The sequence below is a fragment of the Theobroma cacao genome, chromosome 9 (genome assembly GCF_000208745.1).
Source record: "Theobroma cacao cultivar B97-61/B2 chromosome 9, Criollo_cocoa_genome_V2, whole genome shotgun sequence".
In the NCBI taxonomy this organism is placed as follows: Eukaryota; Viridiplantae; Streptophyta; class Magnoliopsida; order Malvales; family Malvaceae; genus Theobroma; species Theobroma cacao.
In genome coordinates, this window is record NC_030858.1 from 8871072 (window position 1) to 8896020 (window position 24949).

Here is a 24949-nt window from a genome sequence, read left to right on the forward strand (position 1 = left end):
AGCCCATATTGACAGTTGTACGTTACAAGGCTGGGTACGACTTTGTCTCCGCGCCCAGTTGGCTTCTTTTCTTTTTTTTTTTTTCTATTTTTTTTCTTCCTCATTTTTCAAAATATTCTCTGGTTAATCTCACTTTAATCTTTTGTTTTAATTAAATTTGATTAAATTTGAATGGGCTTATTTTAATTAACAGGCTCAATATCAAGCTTGACTTTTAAGTCTCAATAGGCAATGGCCATTTAATCTAGCTTCATTTATAAGACAAGGAAATTTGACTGGTCCAAACAAACCCTGGGTCTTTTGAAGCCCACTTAAATGATTTGTTAAATGTGGACAAACAATGGACATAATTAAGAATGACAATAAAATGAAAATGATATATTCAAAAATGATGTTGGCAAATGTCTCTTTTTGTACATTTTTGAAAATCAAGAATAGTGTAAAGATGTAGACACCGTACTCAACTTGGTTAAATAATTCCTCATTTGAGACTTTATAACTTACAAAAAAAACAACTCTTCATCCGAGGCTTTACAATTTTAAAAATAATTTGGAAAGATACACAACTCCTCGCCCGAGACCACACCACTTTAAAAACAACTCCTTATTCGAGGCTACACAACTTTAAAAATAATTTGAAAAGATAAATAATCCCTCATTCAAAGCTTTACAACTTTAAAAGCAACTCATTATCCGAGGCTTCACAACTTTATAACCAACTCTTCATCTAAGACTTCACAACTTTAAAAACAATTTGAAAAGATAAACAACTCTTCATTCAAGGCTTTACAACTTTAAAAACAACTCCTCATCAACTCCTCATCCAAGGCTCCACAACTTTTAAAATAATTTGAAAAGATAAATAACTCCTTACTCGAGGCTTTACAATTTTAAAAAAATTTGAAAAGAAAAACAACTCCTCATTCAAGGCTTTACAACTTTAAAAACAACTTCTCGTAAGAGGCTCCACAACTTTAAAAACAACTCCTCATTTAAGACTCCACAACTTTAAACATAATTTGAACAGATAAAAAACTCCTCATTCGAGGCTTTATAACTTTAAAAACAACTCCTCATCTGAGGCATCACAACTTTAAAAACAATTTGAAAAGATAAACAACTCCTCATTTGAAGCTTTACAATTTCAAAAACAACTCCTCATCCGAGGTTCCACAATTTTAAAAATAACTCCTCATTCGAGGTTCCACAACTTTAAAAGTAATTTGAAAAGATAAACAACTCCTCATTCGAGACTTTACAACTTTAAAAACAATTTGAAAAGATAAATATCATCCAAGTAAAAATGATAATCTAGAGTTTTAAGAATGATTGTTCAAGGATCTTAATAATTTTCCTTAATTTTGATTCATGGTGTATTATGATCCTTTCATTGGTCAATAAGGGGTGAACAAAGTGTGCATTTCTTTCTCATCCACTCGATTCATTGCCCATAATGATTTGCATCTCAATTTCTGCATGGTTTATTTCCTTGCTATTTGTTTTCCATACCCTAGTTGTATTATCGAATCCCATTTCATTTTCTAATCAACTCTTATTTGCAAGCAATGTAAATGTCTTTTTTTGCTTTTCATGATCTTTAATTAGATATCATTCAAATTCTCATGACAAATGCAATGCATCCATATTTCCTCTGTTCATGGAATAAAAGTAAAAACAATAATAACATAAGTGGAAAGAAGGATATCTTATTGAAAATATGGGAAAGGTTAACATTCAGGCATAGTGACAAAGAGTATGGCATGGAGGCAAAATTCAATTTAAAAAGATTGCTCAAATAGACTTGGACAATGATTTGAGATTTTCTTTTAAAGTGGACCCAAGTGCCAGTCCCTTTGTCTTTATATGAACATCTCAGATATGGTTTCATTCGTTTTGTGTCAAGTCTTTGTAATTCTGTGATAATTGATCCTCTATCATGTCTAGACCTTCCTTTCAAATTTTTGCCCTAAACATCTTTCTTGGATCCGAGCTGTCCTTTTAGGTTTTCAACTTGAATCCCTCATTCTTTTTTTTTTTAGACGTAGTATTTCTTGACAACATCTACATTTACTAGGTTTGAAAGCTCACCTCCATCCATTTCTGCTAAAATCAGTGCTTCTCCCAAAAAGTTTTTTTTAACACATATGGTCTTTTCCAATTTAGTGCTTATTTTCCTAAAGGATTAGGCTGGTTTAGGAGGATTCTCTTCAGGACTAATTCTCTTTCTCAAAATTGTCGGGGATGTACTTTCTTGCCATAATCTCTCATCATTCTACTTTCTTGCCATAATCTTTCATCATTCTCGCCATCGCTTCCTCTAACTCTATGTCCTTAAGGACTCTTAAAGAAGGAATCTCTATCACAATTGGTACTTCTGCTTCCATCTCGTATATTAATGAGAATAGGGTAGCTCTAATAGATGTTTTTCTCATGCCAATCTTTGTATACATTAGTCATCTTTTCAATTATCTTCTTAATGTTTTTATTGGTTGCTTCTACTACTTTATTCATCTTTGAGCGATATGGTGCCGAATTGTGATGCTTGATTTTGAACCTTACACAGACTTTCTTTATCATTATACCATTCAAATTACTAGTATTGTCTGTGACGACCCTTTTTGGAAGTTCATATCGGTATATTATCTTTTTCTTGATGAACTTACATACCACCTTTTATGTCACATTGGCGTAGGAAGCTACTTCCACCCATTTTGTGATATAATCAATTGCTACAAGAATGAACCGATGTCCATTTAATGCCTTTAAGATTATAAATCCAATTACATCCGTTTCGCACATTGAGAAGGCCATGGCGATGTCAAAACATGCAAGAAGGCTGAAGAAGTGTGGATTTCATCTATATATATTTGGCATTTATGACATTTTCAAGCAAAATTTATGCAATTTGTTTCCTATGTAAGCCAATAGTATCTTGCTTTATGATTTGTCTAGTCAATATATGCCCACTTACAGGTGTATCACAAATTCGTTCATGAACTTCCTCAACTATCCTCTAAGAATTAGCTGAATCCATACATCTCAAAAATATTCGATCCCTACCTCTCTTATACAAAACATCTTCGTTTAAGAAGAAACTCATTGTGAACTTTCTGATAACTTTCTTGTCATTTTCTGAAATATACTTTAGGTATTATTAATATTTGAGGATTGCACAATATCATGGTACCATGATTTCTCATCCATTTCGTCTTCCACACTTGAGCAGTAAGCTAGGGATTTTCAGAGATCTATCATAGTGGGCTGAATTTTGACATTAATACCTACTTTGAACAAAGTTGCCAACATGGTTAATGCATTAGCCATTTGGTTTTCTTCCCGAGGTAAGTAGGTGAAGTGGATTTCATCAAAATTTTCAATCAACTTTGTTTTATATTTCTAGTTTCGGACCAACTTTGAATCTCGCGTTTCTCATTCTCCTCACAATTGGTATATGACAAAAACGTAATCCCTATACTCTCCTAATTTGCAAATCTTCCTTTCAATTACAACTTAAAGACCTATGACACAAGCTTCGTATTCAGCTACATTATCAGTATAATTGAAACTAAACTTGATTGTGATTGGATAAATGTCTCTTTTTGGAGATATCAATACTGATCTTATACAGTGCCCCAAAGCATTCGAAGCTCCATCAAAGAACATCTTTCATTTCCTTTCATCCTCAAACTCTTCCTCACTTGCTAGGCATACTAACATTAGGTACTCATTAAGAAATTCAAATCTCATGGGTTCATAATTATCTTCCACCCTATCTGCTAAGAAATCAGCAATTGTGTTCCCTTTAGTGGCTTTTAAAGCTACATGTTCAATATCATACTCGGACAACAAGACCTGTCATCTTGCCACTCTCTTTGATAAAGATGACTTTTCAAATATATATTTAATGGGACTCATTTTTGCTACAAGACAAGTTGTATGATACAACATAGATTGCCGAAGCCGGTGTGTTATCTAAGCTAATGCACAACACATCTTTTCGAAAGGGGAATATTTAGACTCATAATCAGTGAACTTCTTGCTCAAGTAATAAACGGCTTTTTCATTCTTGCTTGTCTCATCGTGTTGTCCCAACACACATCCCATGGATCCTTCGTTTACTGTCAGATATAAAATGAGAGATTTCTCAGCCATGGGTGATACCAATATTGGAGGATTCATAAGATAGTCTTCAACTTTGTCAAAAATAATATGGCATTCTTCATTCCATTTTCCCCTATCGTGCTTACGGAGAAGCTTGAAAATTAGATCGCATTTAAAAGTGAGTTGTGATATGAATCATGCTATGTAGTTCAACATTCCTAAAAAACCTCTAACTTCCTTTTGCATCTTAGAAGAAGGTAAGTCGCGAATCGCCTAAATCTTATATGAATCAACTTCTATTCCTTTTCACTAACGATAAAGCCAAGGAATTTTCCATAAATGGCAGCGAAAGTGCATTTTGTTGGATTTAGCCTAAGCTGAAATTTTTGTAATATTTTATACAACTTTTTGAGATTAATTACATGATCTTCCACTTTGCAGGCCTTCACAATCATATCATCCACATATACTTCCACTTCCTTGTGCATCATGTCATGGAAAAGAGTCATCATAGCCCTTTGAAAAGTTACACCGGCATATTTCAAACCAAATGGCATCACCTTATAATAATTATTAAAGTTAGTTTTTCAAGTCTTTCGGTGCCATCTTAATTTGGTTCTATCTTGAAAAGCCATCGATGAATGAAAACACAGAGTGGTGGGCAGTGTTGTCAACAAAGGTATCTATGTGGCGTAAAGGAAAATTATCTTTTGAGGTTGTTTTATTTAAATCTTGATAATCCACACACATTTGAACCTTTCCCATCTTTCTTGGGTACTGGGACGATATTTGCAACCCATTCCAAATACTTAGCCACTTTTAGAAATCCTACATTAAATTACTATTTTACCTCCTCCTTAATTTTTAATAAGATTTCGAATTTCATCATTCTTAACTTCTACTCAATTGGTTTACATTTTGGTCTCAAAGGTAGCTGAGGAGATACAATGTCTATCTTAAGACTTGGCATGTCTTGGTAAAACCATGCAAACACGTCTATATATTCATGGAGGAGTTTTATTAATTTTTGTTTTTCGGATGGTGGCAATATGGTACCAATTTTAACCTTCTTCTTATTCTCTTCAGCTCCTAAATTAATTTTTTCTAGAGGTTCCTAATGTGGGATAATCTGTTTCTCTTCTTGTTGTACTAGCCTTAACAAGTCCGGGGATATGTCATAATCCTTTACATTCTTGGTATTATTAAGTTCATTGACACGTGTGTCTTTTTCAAAATCAACCTCTAGATCACCTTCACATTCATTATCTTGAACCCTGGTAAATAAATGAAATTGAAGAATGTAGGACTATTGTAAACACAAAAGATCAAAGCAAAGAAAAGAAAAAAAAATGATAGGAATAAAAGGAAATATTATAAATGCATCACACATGTCATTTTATTAAAGTAATGTTTAATAAAAAGCCCTTTATAAATGAAATATTTCCAATGCTCTTGGGCATAAGCATGGATGTTCAATTATACATTACTTTGAAAAAGAGTCATAGGTGATTAGCAAACACATTGTGGCCTAACTACTCAACTTCAATCGGATGGTCTAATGTAAGATGCAAACATCCCTTCTCCATTTCCCGATCGCTCTTTTTTCTCTTCCATAACACATAGTAAGACGTTGGAGAAAGCATCATTCAGAGCTTCCATAGATATCAGGGTTTTTTCAATATGTGCCCTGGAATAACGTGACCTCCAAATTGAAACATTTCATACAGGTGAGGAAATGTCATTGTTGTAGTTTCTAGTTCAAATCCTTTAAAGTGAGGTATCTTTTTTTTCTTTCTTTCAACTATCATATCATCTCTTTCCTTCCTTGTTGATTTGTACCCTAGACTAAATCTTTCTTCATTCTTGGTATTCACCACTAGTTTTTTGATACCCTAAAGTCTTTTTCCCAATCCTAAAGCTCAACACGCTTTTCCTATTGTTTTGCTAATTGCCATCTTAGTTGTTTTAGACAACCTTTGGATGGGTATCATCGCTCTTTCTCCCACATAAGTGGCATTGCTAAATTCAAAGGATCGGAAAAAGCATTTGGGTACTTCTTCAACGAATCTTACATAAGGAGTATCTACAAGTTTGCTTATGAAAAATTTTCTTCCCCATTGATGCACTTAATCCTTCAATCTACTATGAACTTGAACTTTTGATAGAGAAATAATGGTATAGCTTTGACTATATGAATCCATGGTTGTCTCAACAAGTAATTGTAGGATAGGCCGATGTCCATGACTTGAAATTTTATAGTGAAGGTATAAGGACCAAGCTCTATGGGTATCTCAATATCTCCCTCCACTTCTCTTCTTGTTCCATTTAAAGCCCTCACAATCGTATGACTTTTCCTCATATACTACATATCAATTAGTAGACAGGTCAAATTTCTCATAGGCATTACCTTTAAGGATGAACCATTATTAAGTAACACCTTTGCAATAGTACAACTTTTGCATTTGGTGGTGAGAAGCAAATTAATAAATATCGTATTCGATACATATTAGGTGCATTTTTCGTGTAGATCATGTGTAGTAATTGAACTTTCAAGCTTTTCTTGTTTTGTGCAGAATATGTGCAATAATTGAAGTTTCAAGCTTCTTTTCTTTTTTTTCATACAGATCATGTGCACACTATAGACACCATTTTTTATTTTTATTATTTTATTTTATTTTGTCTACTTCTTTTATTTTATATTTCATTTTATTTTTATTTTATATTTTATTTTATATTGTTATCTTATTTTATTTAGTCTAATAGGTATTGGGCTTTAAGGAAGTCCGAGCCTGTTATTTGATACTTCGCAAGAAAGCGTTAGGCTTTTAAACAAACAGAACTAAATAGTTAAAATAAAAAAAATTGATCAAATTAAGTAACATAATTAAACTTAATAATCCAAGACTAAAACCAATTGATCTCAAGAATGTTCTGAAAATTGGAAAAATAAATAAATAAAAAAGAAGAAAAAAAGAGAGGCCAGTTAGAAACAGCAAGGGTGCATCTTTCACCCATGCTAGATGAGAGAAATTCGCGTTTGACAAGGCATCTCACTATGCTGGGCAGCCCAGATGGCACACCCAGCTCTCAAAGAGGGTAGCTATAAAAGTTACCCTCTTCTCAGAGGAAAAAGGGAACCCTAGGCAAAATCTGAGAATAACCCTATTGAAAACCCTAGAAATTCCTAGAGCAAAGAAAAATCCTAAGAACCAAAAATCCTAGCCTCTACCAATCGATGAAATACCCCAATCCCACTCGAAAAATAAAAGTAAAAATCACCAAAAAGCAACAAAAAAATATAGGAACAAAGTTGGATTCTCTAAAGGAAAGGAGATCAGGTTTGAGGTTCGATTTTAGGGTTTAAGAGAAGAAAGGAGCCGCCAGTTGAGAGAGTGAAAAGGAGGAGGTTGAAGGTTTTAGGGCTAAGGTTTTCATTTGAGTGAAAAATGAGAGATTTTGGGTCGAGAAAAGGGAGAGAGGTCGTCTAGTAGAGAGAGAAAAAGGGAATGAAAAATGAAGAGGGGAAGAGAAAAAGGAATTTTTATAGTTAGGGTTTGGGGTAAGTAAGTGCCAAATTGACACAGTATTCTTAAGGTTCTTTGGTGGAAGGAAGGGCATCTAAACAGCTCTGTTTCAAGGGAAGCAAATTCTCTTCCCTAGGCACCTAAACGGTGCGTTTCACAAGGGAAGTGTTGAGGCTATTAGATTAGGCCGCAGACTTCCTTGGGCTCAAAGTTTGGGTATGTTTTGTATCTTTGATTATTTAGGCCTGCAATTTGATTGTTAGTATTATTATTTTTTGAGCATTTTTTTATATAGTTTTGTTTGATATAAACAAAAAATATAAAACATAATAATAAATAGACAGAGTAAAATGTATTTGCATTTGCAAAATGGATATTAGAGATATGGTAAAGGAATTTACTAAAATAAGGAACTGCTAATATGCATGAACATAAATAATGAATAAATAATATATACAAATAGGAACAAAAAATAGATATTCATACAAAAAAGATAGAAGAATAGTAAATGGAAAAATATACTTCATATAAAATAGATTTAAGCATATATATATATATATATATATTTAGTTTAGGATAAAAACATTATATATATATATATAAACAAAAAAACTATGGGTAGAAAAAAATTGATAAATACATGGTTAAAATAAGTAAATATAATAAAATGTTTAATTAAAAAAATAAAAAGAGACTTAAATAGAAAATATGGAATAGATCTAGTCATAAAAAAAAATTATAGAATAGACTTTTGGAAATGAAAAGGAAATAGAAGAGAAAAAAAAGACATATACATAATCATAAATAAAGTACGTTAGGTATGTAGTAGAAATAAAATACTTAGTTATACAAATTTATGTGTGTATATATATAGGTATATATAGAAAATAAAATAATATAACATAGTATAAAATTATAAATATAAAAATATAATGATTGTTTTGAGGTCAAAACGATGATGGAATGTTTATTTGGAACGAGAAAAGTCACAATTCTAAATAAACTTTTCTAGGTTCAGGATTTCGATTAAGACCCACCAGTACGATGGGCAGGTTTTAATTTTGCATCCCGATGTTTATTGATTTTAAGCAAATGAAAAACCTATTAACCTAATCAAATAAAAACATAGAAACAAAAAGAAACAATGTAATAAAGAAAATAATGAATATAGTAATATAATAATAATAATAATAATTATAGGAAGTGATAAATGAAATTTATAGGCTTAAAATATATAAGACTATGAAAAAATGATCATATTCATAACGATGAATAAATAGCAAAAAATAAGATTTCCAAAGATAGTAAACTCATAATAATAATGAAGATAACTAAAATATAAAAAGCAAATGTATATAATCATGAAAAATAGATTTATAAAACAATAATAAATAAAAAAATTGAATTATAAGAAATATATGCATTAATAATAATAATTTTAAAATAAAATATTTGATTAAAGAAATAGCCTTTAGGTACAAAAGAGTTATGAGAAAGTTAAGAATAAATATTGAGCACATCGCACATCATCATTGTACTATTAAATGTCATGGCATGTAAGCATATTCTATACACGAGTATAAGCCTCGATGATGAGACTTTCCATAAGAGCTTGCGAAAGCATGTTTCTTTAGAAAATTTTTTAAGTGAAAAGATACCTCCGAGTCCCACCAGTATGATGGTATGGCTCAGAGAATATTTTTAACAAAAGGCTTCTGCTTATAATATGTTAGCATTCATGAAAATGTTATTTTTAAACGTAAATAACTATCCTAATGATGGGATTTATCCGTTAAACTTATGAAAGCAAGTTTCTCGGATAATTTCCTTGGTGAGAAAATATCCCCAAATCCTACCAGTATGATGGGCGAATCTAGGAAACATCTTCAATAAAAGGTTTTTGTTCAACATTATTTGGATTTTATGCCATGCATTTCACAATTGAATCAAGTGCACGTCACACGCATAAAACCATATAAAATATGTTAATTTTTAATAAAATAAAAGATAAAATAAATAAATGATAATTGTCAACTTTAACTTAACACAAAAATTAGAAAAAAAATATTTTGGGTTTTAGTTTTTTTACATGCTAAAAATTTATATTTTTTTGTAATTTTAAGATTTTATAATTTTATAGTTTTTATATAAAAATAAAAAACGTTATGGAAATATTAAAAAAAAAAGGGTGACATTAGTGTTAAAATGAAAAACTGAAATAAAGACATTGGATGTTCATAGAAGAATATTTTTAATTTATTTTTAAATGATTAAACATTTTACAGTGATTCGGTTGAGGTAATTTTATTTTTAAATTATAAAAAATTTATGATCTAAGTTAAACGGAGTCAATTTTTTTTTTCCCTTGCTAATAAACCGAACCAAATTCGAGTCAATTTTATTTCTTCACCGCCCCAACCAACGGATCAGACCATAAACCCTTCTTTTCTACTCTGTTCTGATAATAGATTTTTCATTTTGGCGTCCGTGGCTTCTGCTTTATCAGTGGAATCGTCAATGGCTCTACGGCTTTTGCCATTTTTTTCTTGCAGCGGACGCGTTTTCATAACTCAACCGAGACCGTTCGATGTTCTGCTGCCACGTCAGTCTCCTCGCCCTTCTATCCTGGCTTTCTCTCGCCGCCGGAGCAACACTCCTTCAACCACTTCTTCTGTGAAGAAAAAGAAAGTAAAGAAAGAGAAGAAAGGATTAGTGGAGGAGGACGATTTTGATGGAGACCCTTTTGAAGCATTGTTCAGTCAGCTGGAAGAAGACCTTAAAAATGATAACTCAGACATTGAAGATGATGATGATTATGATGAGATAAAGGAAGAAGACGTTGATAGGCTTGCAAGTGAGTTGGCGGATGCACTTGGGAATTTTGATTTGGAAGCATTTACTTCAACTCCAGATGATGCTGAAGAAGAAGAAGAAGAAGAAGAAGAAAGGCCTGTAAAGCTTAAGAATTGGCAGCTTCGAAGATTGGCTGCTGCTGTCAAAGTTGGTCGCCGTAAAACTAGTGTGAGTTGTTCATATACTTCATTTTTCATTGCAAAGCAATAGATTGAAATTGGATAACCAAGATTAAATTTTGAATTGTGTGAATGTTACTTTTATCTGAAATTTGATTGGGTTTAGAAAGAATTGTTTTTTTTTTTCTTGAATAGTAGCCTCATGAATTTCATGATACTTAAAGAGCTATAGAGGCCTTATCAATATTGGCTTTAAAAAGAATTGTCTCTTTTCATAGAATTTGGTCACCAGCATTTATTTTTTTTGTTTTTTTTTTTTTTGTTTTTTGTAGATTAAGAGTCTTGCTACAGAGCTTTGTCTTGATAGGCATGTGGTTCTCGAATTGCTCCGTGAACCTCCTCCGGAGCTTCTTATGTTGAGTGCTACTTTACCTGATGAACCTCCCAAGAGGGAACCGGTGCTTGAAACCAAACCTGTAGAACCTGTTGCTCTAGAGACCACAGTGGATAGTGTGAAACATGAGCCCAAGGAGCCTAAGGTGAAAGAGCCAGTCCATGTGATGCAACGCAGATGGTCTGCCCAAAAGAGACTTAAGAAAGTGCAAGTTGAAACCCTTGAAAAAGTTTATAGAAGATCAAAGCGGCCAACTGTAAGTAAAGTTTATGCACTTTAAGATTAATTGTATCTGTTACTTACCACTTATCTATGTTATTTTATACCTAAGCAATTTTTGGTATTTGCTGTAACTATCTATTGTACAAGTCATTGGTAGTGAGAATCTGGACAATTTATCATAAACCCTGTATATTGGCGGTGAAAATTGGATGATTTCATGCAAATATTATTCAAGGATTAGAGTTGATTTTGGAAGTCATATTGTTGAAAAGTATTCTTTCTTTATAATTGTCCTTTGTGACTATCTTTGGTAGTCCTCCTATCAAGTTATTTATAAAAGACTCAAGTGGTACTTTTTAACTGAGGGAATTAAATTTGTTGCTTTTGGAAGTTTAAAACATTATTGTGTTTGAGCAATTTCCACTTTTTTCTTTCTACTAATAAGATCGAATTCAATATATGAGTACGATGTCTTTTTAGAAGCCATCCATATTAAGGTTGATGATGCTTGTTGCTATCTACATTTAGCTGCCTGGTTGGTGGAGCCTTGTTTTTCTTTTATCTCTTGTTTGATTTTGATATGGTTAAATTACAGAGATGGTGCTGTATTTTTCATGGCTGTTTATGATTAAAAAATTGCATGCTGGGATGTCATCTTACATGTGCATGCTTTTTATGAACAATGCAGAATGCAATGATTAGCAGCATTGTGCAAGTAACAAACTTGCCTCGAAAAAAAGTTGTAAAATGGTTTGAGGATAAGCGCAATGAGGATGGAATTCCAGAGCATCACCAGCCATACCAGAGGTCTGTTTCAGAAACAGTCTTCTCCAATTGACACACTCTGTATATTTCGTGCCTTTTTATGTGCTTCCTAGACTCATTAAAAGTGACTGGATGTAACAGTATCGTAGTCAAAGCTTCCATAATGTGTTTGTTTCTTATGCTACTTTATGTTTATACTCCATAAAATGTAAATAATCTTTATGTCATTCAAGAGCCCCACATTGGGCGTTTCAAGCAAGGTGGATTTGATTAGTGAAGACTTACTATGATCTAGTGCCAGGTTGTCTGATATTTGAATGAGTTTTTATATTGGACCTTTAACTATTTTAATAAATAAGAATTTGGATATTCATTGCTTAAAAATGAATACTATAGTACTGACTTATCAGGAGAATGGAGGTTTCATGGATAGGTTTATCCCAGTACTAGTTGCAAAATATAGGGGTTAACATAAAGTGGTGTTCTTTAGGGATTTATTTAAACTGTGAAGGGATTGGAATCAAATCATAAAAGTATTTAATTGATTTTTTCTTTCTAATGTGTTATTTATGAAAGTTCTTTATCTTTTTTTATCTTACAATTTTTTCATATTTTTACATATCTTCTTCTGTTCTCTTTGCACCAGTTGAGTTGATCTTTAATTCATTTTTTCTTCCACGCAAATTGTTCAGTCTATTTTATCTAATGTAGGGAAGTAAAACTACTATGACTCGCATTTAACCATATCTTTTAATCCCAATCCAACTTTACCACTTGAGCTGTGTCCAAGTGGCATACCTTGAGCAATGAAGTTGATTCAATGCTCCACCTTCAGTTCTGGGGGAAAGTTTTTTTTTTTTTCGTTTCTGCCTGAGTTGAGTAGGGGATATTGATGACAGTTTAGGGCCTTGTACAGTTAATAAGTAATTTTAAGACAAGGATAAGGTAGCAAGTTGAAAATTTATGCATCTTACATTCAAGTTCCTGTGGTTGCATTCTGATGTGACAACACTGCATACAAGAATTACATAGAAGTTATTGGAAAGGGAAAGAGAAACAGGAATTTCTAAGCTCAGCTGGTATGCGAAAGAAAGAGAAAATAATCATAATAAACACTAGTACCCTACTCCTGCTGCGTAAGTGAAGTGAAACAGTGAAAGAGCAAACTCATTGCCAAAACATTTCAATTCCGAGAGGCTCTAGTCTCTATGCATCTCTTCTCACAATTTTTGCTCAATGTGTTCATGTGAATAGACTTAACTCACTTCAAAGCCTCAGTTCGCATAGCCTAGGAGGTCAATGGGCTCCTTGGCGTTGCAAGCATTTTGACCATAATCGTTGTGCTATGATTAACAACCCAGTTTCGGCCAAATGCCGACGTTGCCAAGTCCTGCATTCTGGGGAGTTTTGGTCCCATTGGACGAAAGATGAGTCACTTTTGAGACCTCGTGAGTTTGCATTTGACCAATTGTTTGTTCACTAGGATTGAACCAAAATCTCACCTCCCACTAGGCGAGATGTGACATAACGTTTAATATATATATATATATTCACATACTTATGAAAAGAGAAGAAAACAATAACACCATCATAAAAGATACTGATAGCCGTCCAAGTTAGTACCAGAACGACCTCAGTTAACAAAAATTCGATTCCCATAAGTACTTTAATATGTGACAAAACTCCTTATATTTTGCCACAAGTTTAACAAAACAACCTTCAGCAGAACCAACATGGTCAACTCAAATAAAAGATAAAGACAAAAGTATGTTATGCATGGTAAAAATAGACTATCCATCTTTCTCAGATTCCATCCATTAACCCGTTTCCTTCATTCTCCCCTTCAAATTCTTCTGTCTTCCCCCTCCCTATATACAAGCCTGAAGCAGCAGAGATTCTGTGTCTCTTATTGCACAACCTCCAATAGAGTTCAGAAAAACATGGCAACTTTGCAAAGGTCTGCAGTTTCGTTCAGGAGGGAAGGGTCATCAGGTTCGGTCTGGGATGACTTGTATGTGCTGGGGGAAGACGGCACGGTGCATTACAGGGATCAGCTAAGGCCATGCCAGAGCACCAGAGAGCGCAGCAGCTCAACCCCAGTGCCCAACGCTTGCCCTCGTAGCATGTCAACCCCGGCCATGGATCCATCTTCTCTCATTAAAGTATTTGGCAAATTGTCTCGTGAAGATAAACCTTTTCCTGAAGTCCCAAAGTTACCACAATCCAAGTCAAAAAAGCACAAGGCTTAGTCTCAGGTTAACAGATATTCGGCATTTGTTGTCATTGGGTTCTCTGCTTCCCCCTATGCATTTTCCTTAATTTCCCATTTAATTTTCTTGACAAACCATATTTTATGTATTCATTTAGTAGAAAAATTCTTTAACATACCTCAATGGTATGACAAGTAACTTCTAAGTTACCTCAAATATTATATCATTCCTGTAAGTTCCTAGTATCTTTTTAAGAATAAATGGCAGTACAAATTTGGTCAGCATTATACAGTTAGTATTGGAGCTTACATCTCTATCATAAATATCTGAATTATTCTATACTAATTTCATCTCTTAACTTTCTTATTTATAAATTATAACCGTGTAAATTCATCCGAAAAAAATCCTCCTGCCAAATGTTAGCCAAAGACCCAATCTTTTTATGCAAAGGCATAGATTTCGAGGACATTTCCCTTTTCTTTTCAAATCAGACAAAGTTCGAACAAACCAAGTCCTTATATTAGCATTGTTCATGCAACTATTACGTATACTAGTAAAAAAAATAAAAAGATATCTTAAATATATGCGAAGACCAAACCCAAAGGATCAAACGTCCAGGAGGGCTTGAATCAAGAGCTACCAAGTAGCACCAGCAAAGGTTCCAACTAATCTAAAATAAAACCAAGGATTCAGAGAAAAAGATTACAAGTAATTAGTTATGTTTGGCTTTGAATCTCAATGTTCCAATTTGACAAGGATACGTGACTCTGTTTCTCCAGAAATTTAAGTCACACTTTGTCTTAATCCACTAGTATTGCTAACCACACAAAAGGGTCCTTGTTTTCAACTCACTGCCACAAATAGGTTTGCGTGGAGCTTATAAAAGAAAATTTTCCCCCACAAGGCATAGGCATTAATGGCATTAGCCAGAATCGCATACAAATTTCTACCCAATATTTCCAATATATATACATATAATTCAGACCTGAAATTGTAGAAAATGGAACAATGGCGTTAAACCCTTTTGTCAGATTTTTTTTTTGTGGAATTTTTCAAGGGTACTTTGAAATTAAGGAAAATCCAAGTGAAAGGTAGGAAAAAAAATCCAATTTCCACAACGTTGGCTGTGAAAGATGACTTTCCTTGCTGCGAAGATAAGAAAAAGGTACAGGTGTGGTAGGAAAGCAAGCGGTTCGACGTCCAATACTTGATGAGGAAAAAGTAGGAATGAAGTAGGGGTTGAAGTTCCCAGTATAGAAGAAAGGGACCATTCAATTCTCAAGGGTTTTAAAGAATTGCTTGTTCAAAGTTGAAAGCTTGCCATTCACTTTCGGGACCACTTTCTGCACTAAAGAGAAGCAGCTCCATCTTGCAGCAAGTAAGGCTTACATTGGCAAAATTCTAACCTACCTGAGCGTGTCACTCTTTTTGGTTTTGAGTCCCCTTTTTCTCAATTTTCACTGAGGGTAACTTCATTGCCTGGATGTTTATACTTGTTGACATGAACCAGAATGTTAAAATTGTGTTTAATTAGTAAGAATGATGAGAACTTGTTTTACACAATAGTTAGTTATCTAAAATGAAAGAGCTTAGATGATTAACTTAGTCATTTTGTTGACAAGTTTTTCATCGTTTCGACTTTTAAATATTTCCTACCAAACATGGAGTTATGACCCAAGAACAAGTTTAACTAGCTACTGTACTTTCTTACTTTGTACAATCTGTTCAATTAGCCATCAAGTTAGAAAAGTTTGAGCCTACCTAAACCAATTTGTGATCCATTAATTACTCCCAGGGTTCCATCCCTGTCGAGCTCACTTCCCTCAAAAGGCTAACACCATTCTCACCCCAAGAAACACTTATTGCACACTGAAAGAGAGTGTAACTAGCTAGCTAGCTATAGCAGAACTCCACTAATTTCTGTCTATAGCCCTTTAACTCCAACCCCAGCTACTCCAACTATTCCTTCGCCAAAGAATGTATATGCAAATCCTTCTCCCTCTTTCTCTCTCTCTGTGTCTCTGTGTCTTATGCAAATCCTTCTCCCTCTTTCTCTCTCTCTGTGTCTCTGTGTCTTTCTTGCTTGAGGGGATGAGAAATAATTAGAAGTGGGGGCTCCTTTCAGCCTAAAACAGCTTCAAGATTTTGGTCTTGTGGCCTATCTAAGCTCTTCTTGATATTTGCTTTGGACTGAAGGGAGCTCCTAATTCTTTATTTTCTCCGGTCTTTTGATACTTTTTTATGCATATGTGCCTGCATATGGGATTATGGATCTGATATTAACTCTAGCTACCATGGATTATAGCAGCAGCTAGCTCCATTAATTAGGTATATTATATTTCTTTCTCAACACTAGTTTTCACAACTTGGAGTGTATGGGCTTATATATATTATATGATGAAACTGCACCTCTTTCTTTATATGAATGTAATTTCTTAGCATATGTAAGTTAGTTTTGGGACAATTCTAAGGAAAATTGTCTTTATTAACTCAGGTTTAGGCTGATATAAAGCAACAGAGAATAGTCCTGTGTGTTTTGTTGTTATTGTTCAGGCGAAAAACAAAAACATTAATCTTATAGTGTTGTAACTCTTTATTTGATTGATTACAGCTTTACGTTGATCCATGAGTTTTGTAACTCATTGTTCATTGATTACAGCTCCCATAAATTAGAGACTAAGAGGAGTTTGTAGGTTGGAGTTTTCTTTTTTTTTCTTTTTGAGGTAAACTTCACTTATATTTTTTATGATTTCAATTTTTCTCTTGTGGTATTTTGTGATTTTTTTTTCAATTAACACCTTGTGTATAATTTTTATTCACATAAAGAGTTAGGCTATTGGAGTTTTCTAATAAAATTACAAAAAAACAAAAATACCCTTATACGTGAATAAATATTTGAATGAGAGAAATAATTTTTTATATATTTTAATAATTATTTGAAAAATAAAAATAAATCTGGTCAAAAATCAATTGAAAATCCATGAGTAAAAGTAATAGAATCAATTCCGTCGAGATACTTGTTTTCTTGTAATGTTAACTATTCAATGAATTAAATAATCTTGATATTATATTATTATTGTATCAAGAGTAATATAAGAAAATACATTAGTTAATAATTTTTAGTTGTTATATTTTGCATATAAAACCAATTATGCATACAACTTTTCTTTCTTCTGATTTTTTTTTTATTTTTATCAATCACTTTTTTAGTCTTTTACAAGGTTTGCAACTTTGTTTAACATTTAATTTTTAAATATAATCAGTTTTTCAGATTTATTTTTTAGTTACCAAAAAGTATTTATACGGTTTAATTACGCAATTAATTATTACTTATTTCATTTCATTTGATTTTCGTATGCTTTTTACTATATATTTTTACTGAAAATATTCTCTTTACTTTTGTAAGCTATTTGAATTATAATTAAATATATATATATATATCATTCTTATTCCGACCCCTCAAGCCAAAAATTCAGGCTTTGCCCTAGACTCATTCTCTCGCCCTATTAGTATTGCTGATAATAAAATTATCATAACCTTCTTTATTGGCTGACACATACATCCATTTATTTATGTTTTGATTGTAATTTGATAAACATGCGATCATTTTATAAACATATTTAATTGTGAAATTTAAAATCTTTTTTGTTGTTGTATAAAATAATATTAATTCCATTAAAAAGAATCAACGTGACCATTTTTTGATAATTATATATACATTATTCCTAAGGTTCCTCACCTTTAACAGTATAACTTTTGATCAATTTTATTTGTAAATTAGAGTGGATTAGAACAGTTCATTAATCAAATTACTCGTTTAGACTTGCAAGTTCGACTCTTTTATCCAAATTAAGTTAAAATTTTTAATAAAGGATTACACATTTTATTTAATATATCTAAAAGTTAATGTAACAAATATTTTTTATTATGTGTCATTTATCTCACATCAATAAGAAATGAGATGATTTTTAGGTTTATAAATAAAAACACTTCTAGATTGAAAACCAAAACGAAATTTTGTTTTCTTGTTACGGTAGGTATAGCAATGAGAAATATCCCTAGTATTGATCGTAGGCATAATTAACCAAGGTCCCATTTGATTTATGTTTCATTATTATTCTTCATAACAATTTTATATACAATTATTTTTGAGGGAGAGGGAGAGTCTCGACTCCAGTTCATTTCCTTTGTTATCTATGAGCTCATAATGTATGTATCAAAGGTAAAGGTAAAGATGTTTATGTTTTTGGAAATGAATCATCCAAATTAAAGCATCACTACAAATGGGATGTTTTTGGAGACTCCTTTTCCATATTGTCACAGTGATGGAGTGATGATATGCGCCTGAACAAATCCCTATTACAAGGCAATGAAATGATGATAAAAAGAAAGCTAGGAAACATTGCCATTGTCCCAATCTATTCCCATTCCTAGATTTGGATATGAAACTGTTCAACTTTGGGTGTATAGCAATGTTAAGTTTAGACACGAATTGTTATTATATTAGTAACATATTTTAGATACTTTTTCACATACAAGTTGTGGTTGGCAACCCCGACCCTTTATGGCTCTCCGTCGCCCTATTTACCATTTCTCTACTTTGTTTTTTTTTTTTTTTTGAAAAATGCCATTTCTCTATTTTGTTGTTCTTAATTATATTATGCAAAATATTATTACTATCAGGGGTGGAGCGTCCCTTTTCAAAAATTTTAAAAATATTTATATATTATATATATTTTTTTTAATAAATCTTAAAAATAATTTTTATTAAATTATTAATATAAATAAAAAATAATAAAATGACTTTACAGATTCATTTAACTTTATTCTTAACTCTTAAATTTTTTTCAACTCTTTTAGAAGTTTCTTCCTGTCTCTTTTCATCTCTTTCTTTTTCTCTTTCTCTTTCTTTTTGTCTTTTCATTGTGAAATTACAAAGAGTTAGAGTATCTAGTGCTTGTTTGGTTTTTTTTTTTTTTTCAACTTATTCACCTTTTAAAAGTAAAAGTTAAACTAAACAAAAATTTTGAAAAGCTCTTAAAAAAATAATTTTAAAAAAAAAAACACGCATTTTTTTCAAGGGAAGTTTCCTTTTTGTTTCAAAAATATCCTCATTTATTAAAAATATTTCCAACATTATTTGTTTTCATTTTTATATGATTTATAATTAATTATAAATTTTATATTATATAAAAAAATTTTATACTTTTTATAAATAAAAAAATAAAATTAACTGTTTTCCATTACGAACAAAAGAGTTTGTTATTAATAGAAAATTATTTATTAAACACTTTTTATAATAATTTTAATCAAAATTAGAACTTATATAAATTATTCTATCAAACAACTTATTTATAAAAAAAAAAACTTATAAAGTAAATTCACCAAACAAATTTAACTTAATTTTAAAAATTATTATTTTTTATAAAAACTTCATAATAGCTTTTAAACTAAAAAAAAGTTAGGCCAAATAAACTCTTCGTCTTTAAATAACATTGATTATATGAGAGAAAATTATTAATCTTATATATTATACTTAATTATTTATATTTTATGCATTATTTTTATTTGTCTTTGACCTCCAATAAAAATTGATTAGCTTCGTCCCTAATTACTATTATTTATACGAAAACAATCTGATCACTTTCCTGACCCAATGGATTTATTTTATTAAGTATAAAAATTAATATAAAATCAAATTTATGTTAAAATTAAACAAATCAAAAGTAAATTTACAGTATCTGGATAAATGATTTTTTAAACATCTTACAAAACAAAAAAAAAATCATTTAGCATTAGAATCAGATTGAAACTACACCTAAAACATAAAATTAGAAGCATCAAAGTTAAATTAAAGGCACACCCAAAACAGGGTGTAAAAAGTCATCAACCACCACACCAAATAAATACCAACAACATCAACAGGAAATCCAAGATAATAAAGCAGTAAATCCAATCAAAATTTCCTAATTTAAACATATAAGATTCTTGAAAATAAATTGAGTTTTATTGAATTGGAAATATATACATCATAATTTTTGTACCAACAATATTTCAGATCAAAAAAAAAAGAAAAGAAAGCAGATTATTGATTGACATTGAATTAGTAAGTGTATGCAACTATTTGTAATTATCTTTAAACTTCCTTGGTTAGAATAAGTACGAGAATAGATGCTTAAGCCCAATATGCAGCAGCGGCACTTTTAAAAGCAAAAGAATTGCTTCCATTTTTTCGGTAAATAAATTTCGAGAATTAAATTATAATTTTCAAACTACATTTAAAAATATAAAAGAAAATTGAATAGTTTAATAATAGAACCTAACTTAAATAACTTAAACATCATGCACCATGAAGTGCTGCGTCTGATCCATAAATTTGGCATTCTCTCAGTGATAAAGAAAAAATTTTGAAAATTTTCGATTCCAAGTTTTTAAATCTCATCTTGTCTCCATTTATGTCAATTTTTGTTTGATTTGTATCTTTGGTTGGTTGGTTTATTGATTTCTTATAGTAGATAAATTATATCATATATATATATATATTGCAAATTATTTAATAATAATTATAAATTTTACTTATAAAAGTAATACTTTAAAAAGAAAAGCAAGGACTTTCAAAAAAAAAAAGGAAAAGCAAGGGTTTCTTGGTCAGCTTAATTACTGCATTAAAACTCTGACGCCTTATGCCAAGCCAAATGGTCCAAAACGTACATCAATCCTGGCCCAGTGAAATGAATAAGCCGTCTACTCCATATTAAATTTAATTACAGCTTTAATGCCTGTTGCTAATGAGAGTGGATTAACATTAGTTAATGCATTTCAAAAAAAAAACTTAACATTACTTAAGATGATATTTACAAAAAAACTAATTAATGTAAAGCTTTTTGTTGAATTTAATGAGAATAATGTTTTAAATAAAAATATATATTTTATTTATCCTTAACTAGTACTTGTAAACTATTGTTAACCGATTCTTTGCTAAAATACTTTAATAAATAAACAAAATTTTCTTTTACGGCTAATCCAAATAATTAAAAGTATATAAGTAAGTATGATCAGTTAATTTTGTTTATTAATATTTAGTACTAACGCCAAAATAATTACTTTTTTATAATTAGGATTTTGACAATAAATATGGAAATTCAAGCACTTGTTAACTTTACTTTTGAAAGTAATGTTTCCATTTAATAAAGTATAAAAAATGATCACATTACTTATCAACTACTATATTTAATGTAAAATTAATTCTATATATTATATTTGTACGAAAACATTAATTACTTGAACTCTAAAATCTTAAATATATATGTCGCGATCTGAATCCAAACACTATTAACTTATTAACTTTTCAAATTTAAAATTTTTTATATAGATCTAAACAATTACGATATGCTATTTTCTTTTAGTCAATTGGTAAAAATAATATAAATTTATACTTCAATTTAAGTTTCAAAACATCTTATTCATTGAACTAAAAAAAATATATTATTTTTCGCCTTTAAAATTTACTCCAAAATAATAAACACGTGTGTCGCACGTGAACAAACCAAATATAGAAAACTCATGCACAGATATTTTTTATTAAAGAAAAATAAAAAGAAAAAACGAAAAACTTTTTGGCAAAAAGTAGAGGTTGGAGCAACATGGGCAATCGCAACCAGCAAATACGGTGGTCCCAAATATATTATACTCGTTGCGTTTCCTTCCTCTCAACTCAACCCATCCGTCCGATATAATCCCAATCCAACGGGTCAAACCCATCCACGCTCACTTCTCATTAACCTTTGATTCAAGAGCCTCCTCATGGCTCCTATACGTCCACGCTCCCTCACTCATATCCCTTCGATTCAAATCAAATCTGACGGTTGATATTCTTTTGCAACACTCTCTTTCTAATTTACTCACTGTAACATTAATATCCCGCTCTTTTTCTCCACTCCAAAAAAAAAAAAAAAAAAAAGCCAGAGAAAATCTCTCTCAATTTGTTTATTATAGTATATTATGCCATAGTACTATTTCTTTTCTCCATCTTTTTGTTTCAATAAATTTTTACATCAGAAAGAAATGCAAGAACAACCAACGAGTTCAATTGCAGCTAGTTCGTTGCCTTCAAGTAGTGAAAGATCTTCGAGCTCTGCTCTTCAAGTTGAAGTCAAAGAAGGTAAGCTTTTTGGTTCTTTCTGTTTTTCCCGCTATTGTTACATTAAAGCTTTAAATTTTGACCAGAAATGGCTTATCTTTGGTCCTTGATTGTTTTTCCTTCCTTCCTACATCTTGATTTTGTAGAATAAGATGGCTTTTCTATGTGGATTTTATGAAGTTTTTAGCTTTCTCAACTGGGTTTTATTTCTTTTCTCGAGAATCACTCTTCTCGAGAAAATCCATTGAGATCAACAGCATTTTCACATGTTACATTGCTTTCCTTTTAAGGAAAGAAGAAACGTTTCTTTTTTCCTTTTTAGTTAAAAATCAGAACGTTTTTGTAAGGTATGGAAAGCGATGAAGAGATTCGGAGAGTGCCTGAGATAGGTGGGGAAGCGTCTGCAGTTCCAGCTGCCGGTCGAGAAGCCGGTTCTGTGGCCGGTCCGGACCGGGTTCAGCCGTTGGGGGAGGGTGGCCAGAGAAAAAGAGGAAGGAGCCCAGCGGACAAAGAAAACAAGCGCCTAAAGAGGTAAGATTTGGACGGAAGTGGGTTCATCCCGATATTACTGTTTTGCCCCTTTTTTGGGGGCGTTCTTCTGTGGGGCCGGTGGCATATTGGTGATTCTGTGTGTTTTTGGTGGGTGTTGGGAAGGTTGTTGAGGAACAGAGTTTCGGCACAACAAGCAAGGGAGAGGAAAAAGGCATATTTGAATGAGCTGGAGACCAGAGTTAAAGACTTGGAGAAGAAAAACTCTGAGCTTGAAGAGAGGCTGTCCACGTTGCAGAATGAGAATCAGATGCTTAGACAAGTAAATTATTATTTTGTCAAATCGCCATCCCCATCACCATCGATAACATTACATCATCATCATCATCATCATTTTCATCATCATTATCGTTCATTACCATCACCTCATAATTGTCCCTTGGATGGAACCAGTTGGGTCATACATCCATGTTTCTTCGTATACTATCAAGATTCTCAAAATATCAATATCAAGGATAGAATGTTAAAACATTTATCGGTGTTAATGAATATACAAATGTGCATACATATATAACCATCATGAAATGGCTTTATTACGTCATAATTTCCCAACTTGCATGTTATTCACGTCTAATTTCTTGTCCTCTGTTTCTTTCCCCACCCCCCTCCCCCCCCAAAAAAAAAAATAAAGAAGTGAAAGATCACGAGCTTATCACTAATGGGGCATGTGGGGTTAGCCCACCTGGCCACTACTAGATGATGGATTTTTTGTCCCGTCATACAAGGATGGGGCTTGAGAATATGTAGATGTGAAACCCTAGCTAGTCTTTCCTTTAGGATGTGCCTTGGAAGTTTTCTGGTGGCTGCAGCATTCCTTTTTTCTTTTTTGTTTTCTCTCAATTTTCGGCCAAGGAGTAGCTTTTCTGCATATGGCCCGGAAGAGAAAAATGAAGGATGGTTAGGAGAGGACTATACTGGGCCTAGTTGCGTAAGGAGAATGCCGTGGTTAGGTTTGGGACAGACAGGAACGGCCCAGTTTTAATCAACTAGATTCAGTTTCTGACTTGAGCCCAAGTTTTAGGCCGGCCTTGTGCCTGTTTCGGGATTAGGCCGGTGTTGGTTTTGTTGCATGCGTTAGCACTGAGTAGGTTTTTGCGGATGTGATAAATATCTGATGCACATTAAATAACGTGGTAAGTAAGAAGAATGATCACCTCAACTTCGTTGTAATTTGCAGATAGTGAAGAACACGACGGCGAGCAGGAGAGGAGGAAATGGCAGTTCAAATGCTGCAGCAGATGGAACCCTTTGAGGAATGACTTGAGTACACAATTGCTGGGAATTGAAAAAAAAAAAAGTTATGTAAAGAGACTTGTATTACCTATGCAATGAAGCAGCAAGAGTATAGAACTTTGGCAAATCTTAAATCCTAGAATATGATTGGGGCCACCACCGACACTTTTTCCATCTAATGAATGTTTTAAATTTAGAGAAAACTAAAATGTTATCGTCTCACAATGATGGCAATGAAGAGTTTGCCTAATGGTTTTTTTCTTAAGGCTTGCCACGGCTAAAACGAATCGTGATTCATCTGTCCAAAATTTGGTCAATGGGTTTATGCTGCTAGTATTTAATGGTAGTATTGGTTGTGGAAAAAGATGATGGAATTAGGTAGGGCGTCGGCCTGTCGGCAACAACAGCAAATGAGTTGCTAAAATTCATATAATTTGTATCGAAAATCCTGCCAAAGGTAACACTGCAAGTTGTTTTGAGTTGGCATTTTCATCAAATTAGTAGATAAAATCATAATCTTAAATCCACTCTTTTTGGGTCTCCCATTTCAAGATTATCTTCAGTCTTTACATCTTGTTAATAGGATAGGTACTGCTTTATCTCATTTGATTAATTCATTCTTTTTACTATTTTTTCTTGTAATTTCAAAGGCATAAAAGATCAAAGGAATTTCAATCCAGCGGCATTTCGTGCCCTGATTGAAAACAAATATATTTCAATATAAAATTTAATTATTTATTTTCGAAAATAAGAATGGGGACACCCATACGGCCATAACTACCTATATTCTTTCTTAAATAATAAGCCTCTAATTTTGCACCATACCTTCTGCTCTTTGC

The 24949-nt window shown here is 32.2% G+C and overlaps 3 protein-coding genes across 3 annotated transcripts; all 3 read left to right on the plus strand.

Moving 5' to 3' along the window:
* Window positions 3305-12272, plus strand: LOC18588991 (protein OVEREXPRESSOR OF CATIONIC PEROXIDASE 3). The gene is made up of 4 exons (XM_018126801.1): window positions 3305-3341; window positions 9964-10646; window positions 10930-11247; window positions 11902-12272. Exons 1-4 carry the CDS (start codon window positions 3305-3307, stop codon window positions 12049-12051), a joined length of 1188 nt encoding a protein of 395 aa, XP_017982290.1. The 3' UTR covers window positions 12052-12272.
* Window positions 13602-14483, plus strand: LOC108663475. The gene has a single exon (XM_018127846.1). The coding sequence runs from the start codon at window positions 13751-13753 to the stop codon at window positions 14225-14227; it is 477 nt and encodes a 158-aa protein (XP_017983335.1). The 5' UTR covers window positions 13602-13750; the 3' UTR covers window positions 14228-14483.
* On the plus strand, window positions 22106-24344 carry LOC18588993 (transcription factor HY5). The gene is made up of 4 exons (XM_007013779.2): window positions 22106-22349; window positions 22676-22859; window positions 22983-23139; window positions 24055-24344. Exons 1-4 carry the CDS (start codon window positions 22253-22255, stop codon window positions 24127-24129), a joined length of 513 nt encoding a protein of 170 aa, XP_007013841.2. The 5' UTR covers window positions 22106-22252; the 3' UTR covers window positions 24130-24344.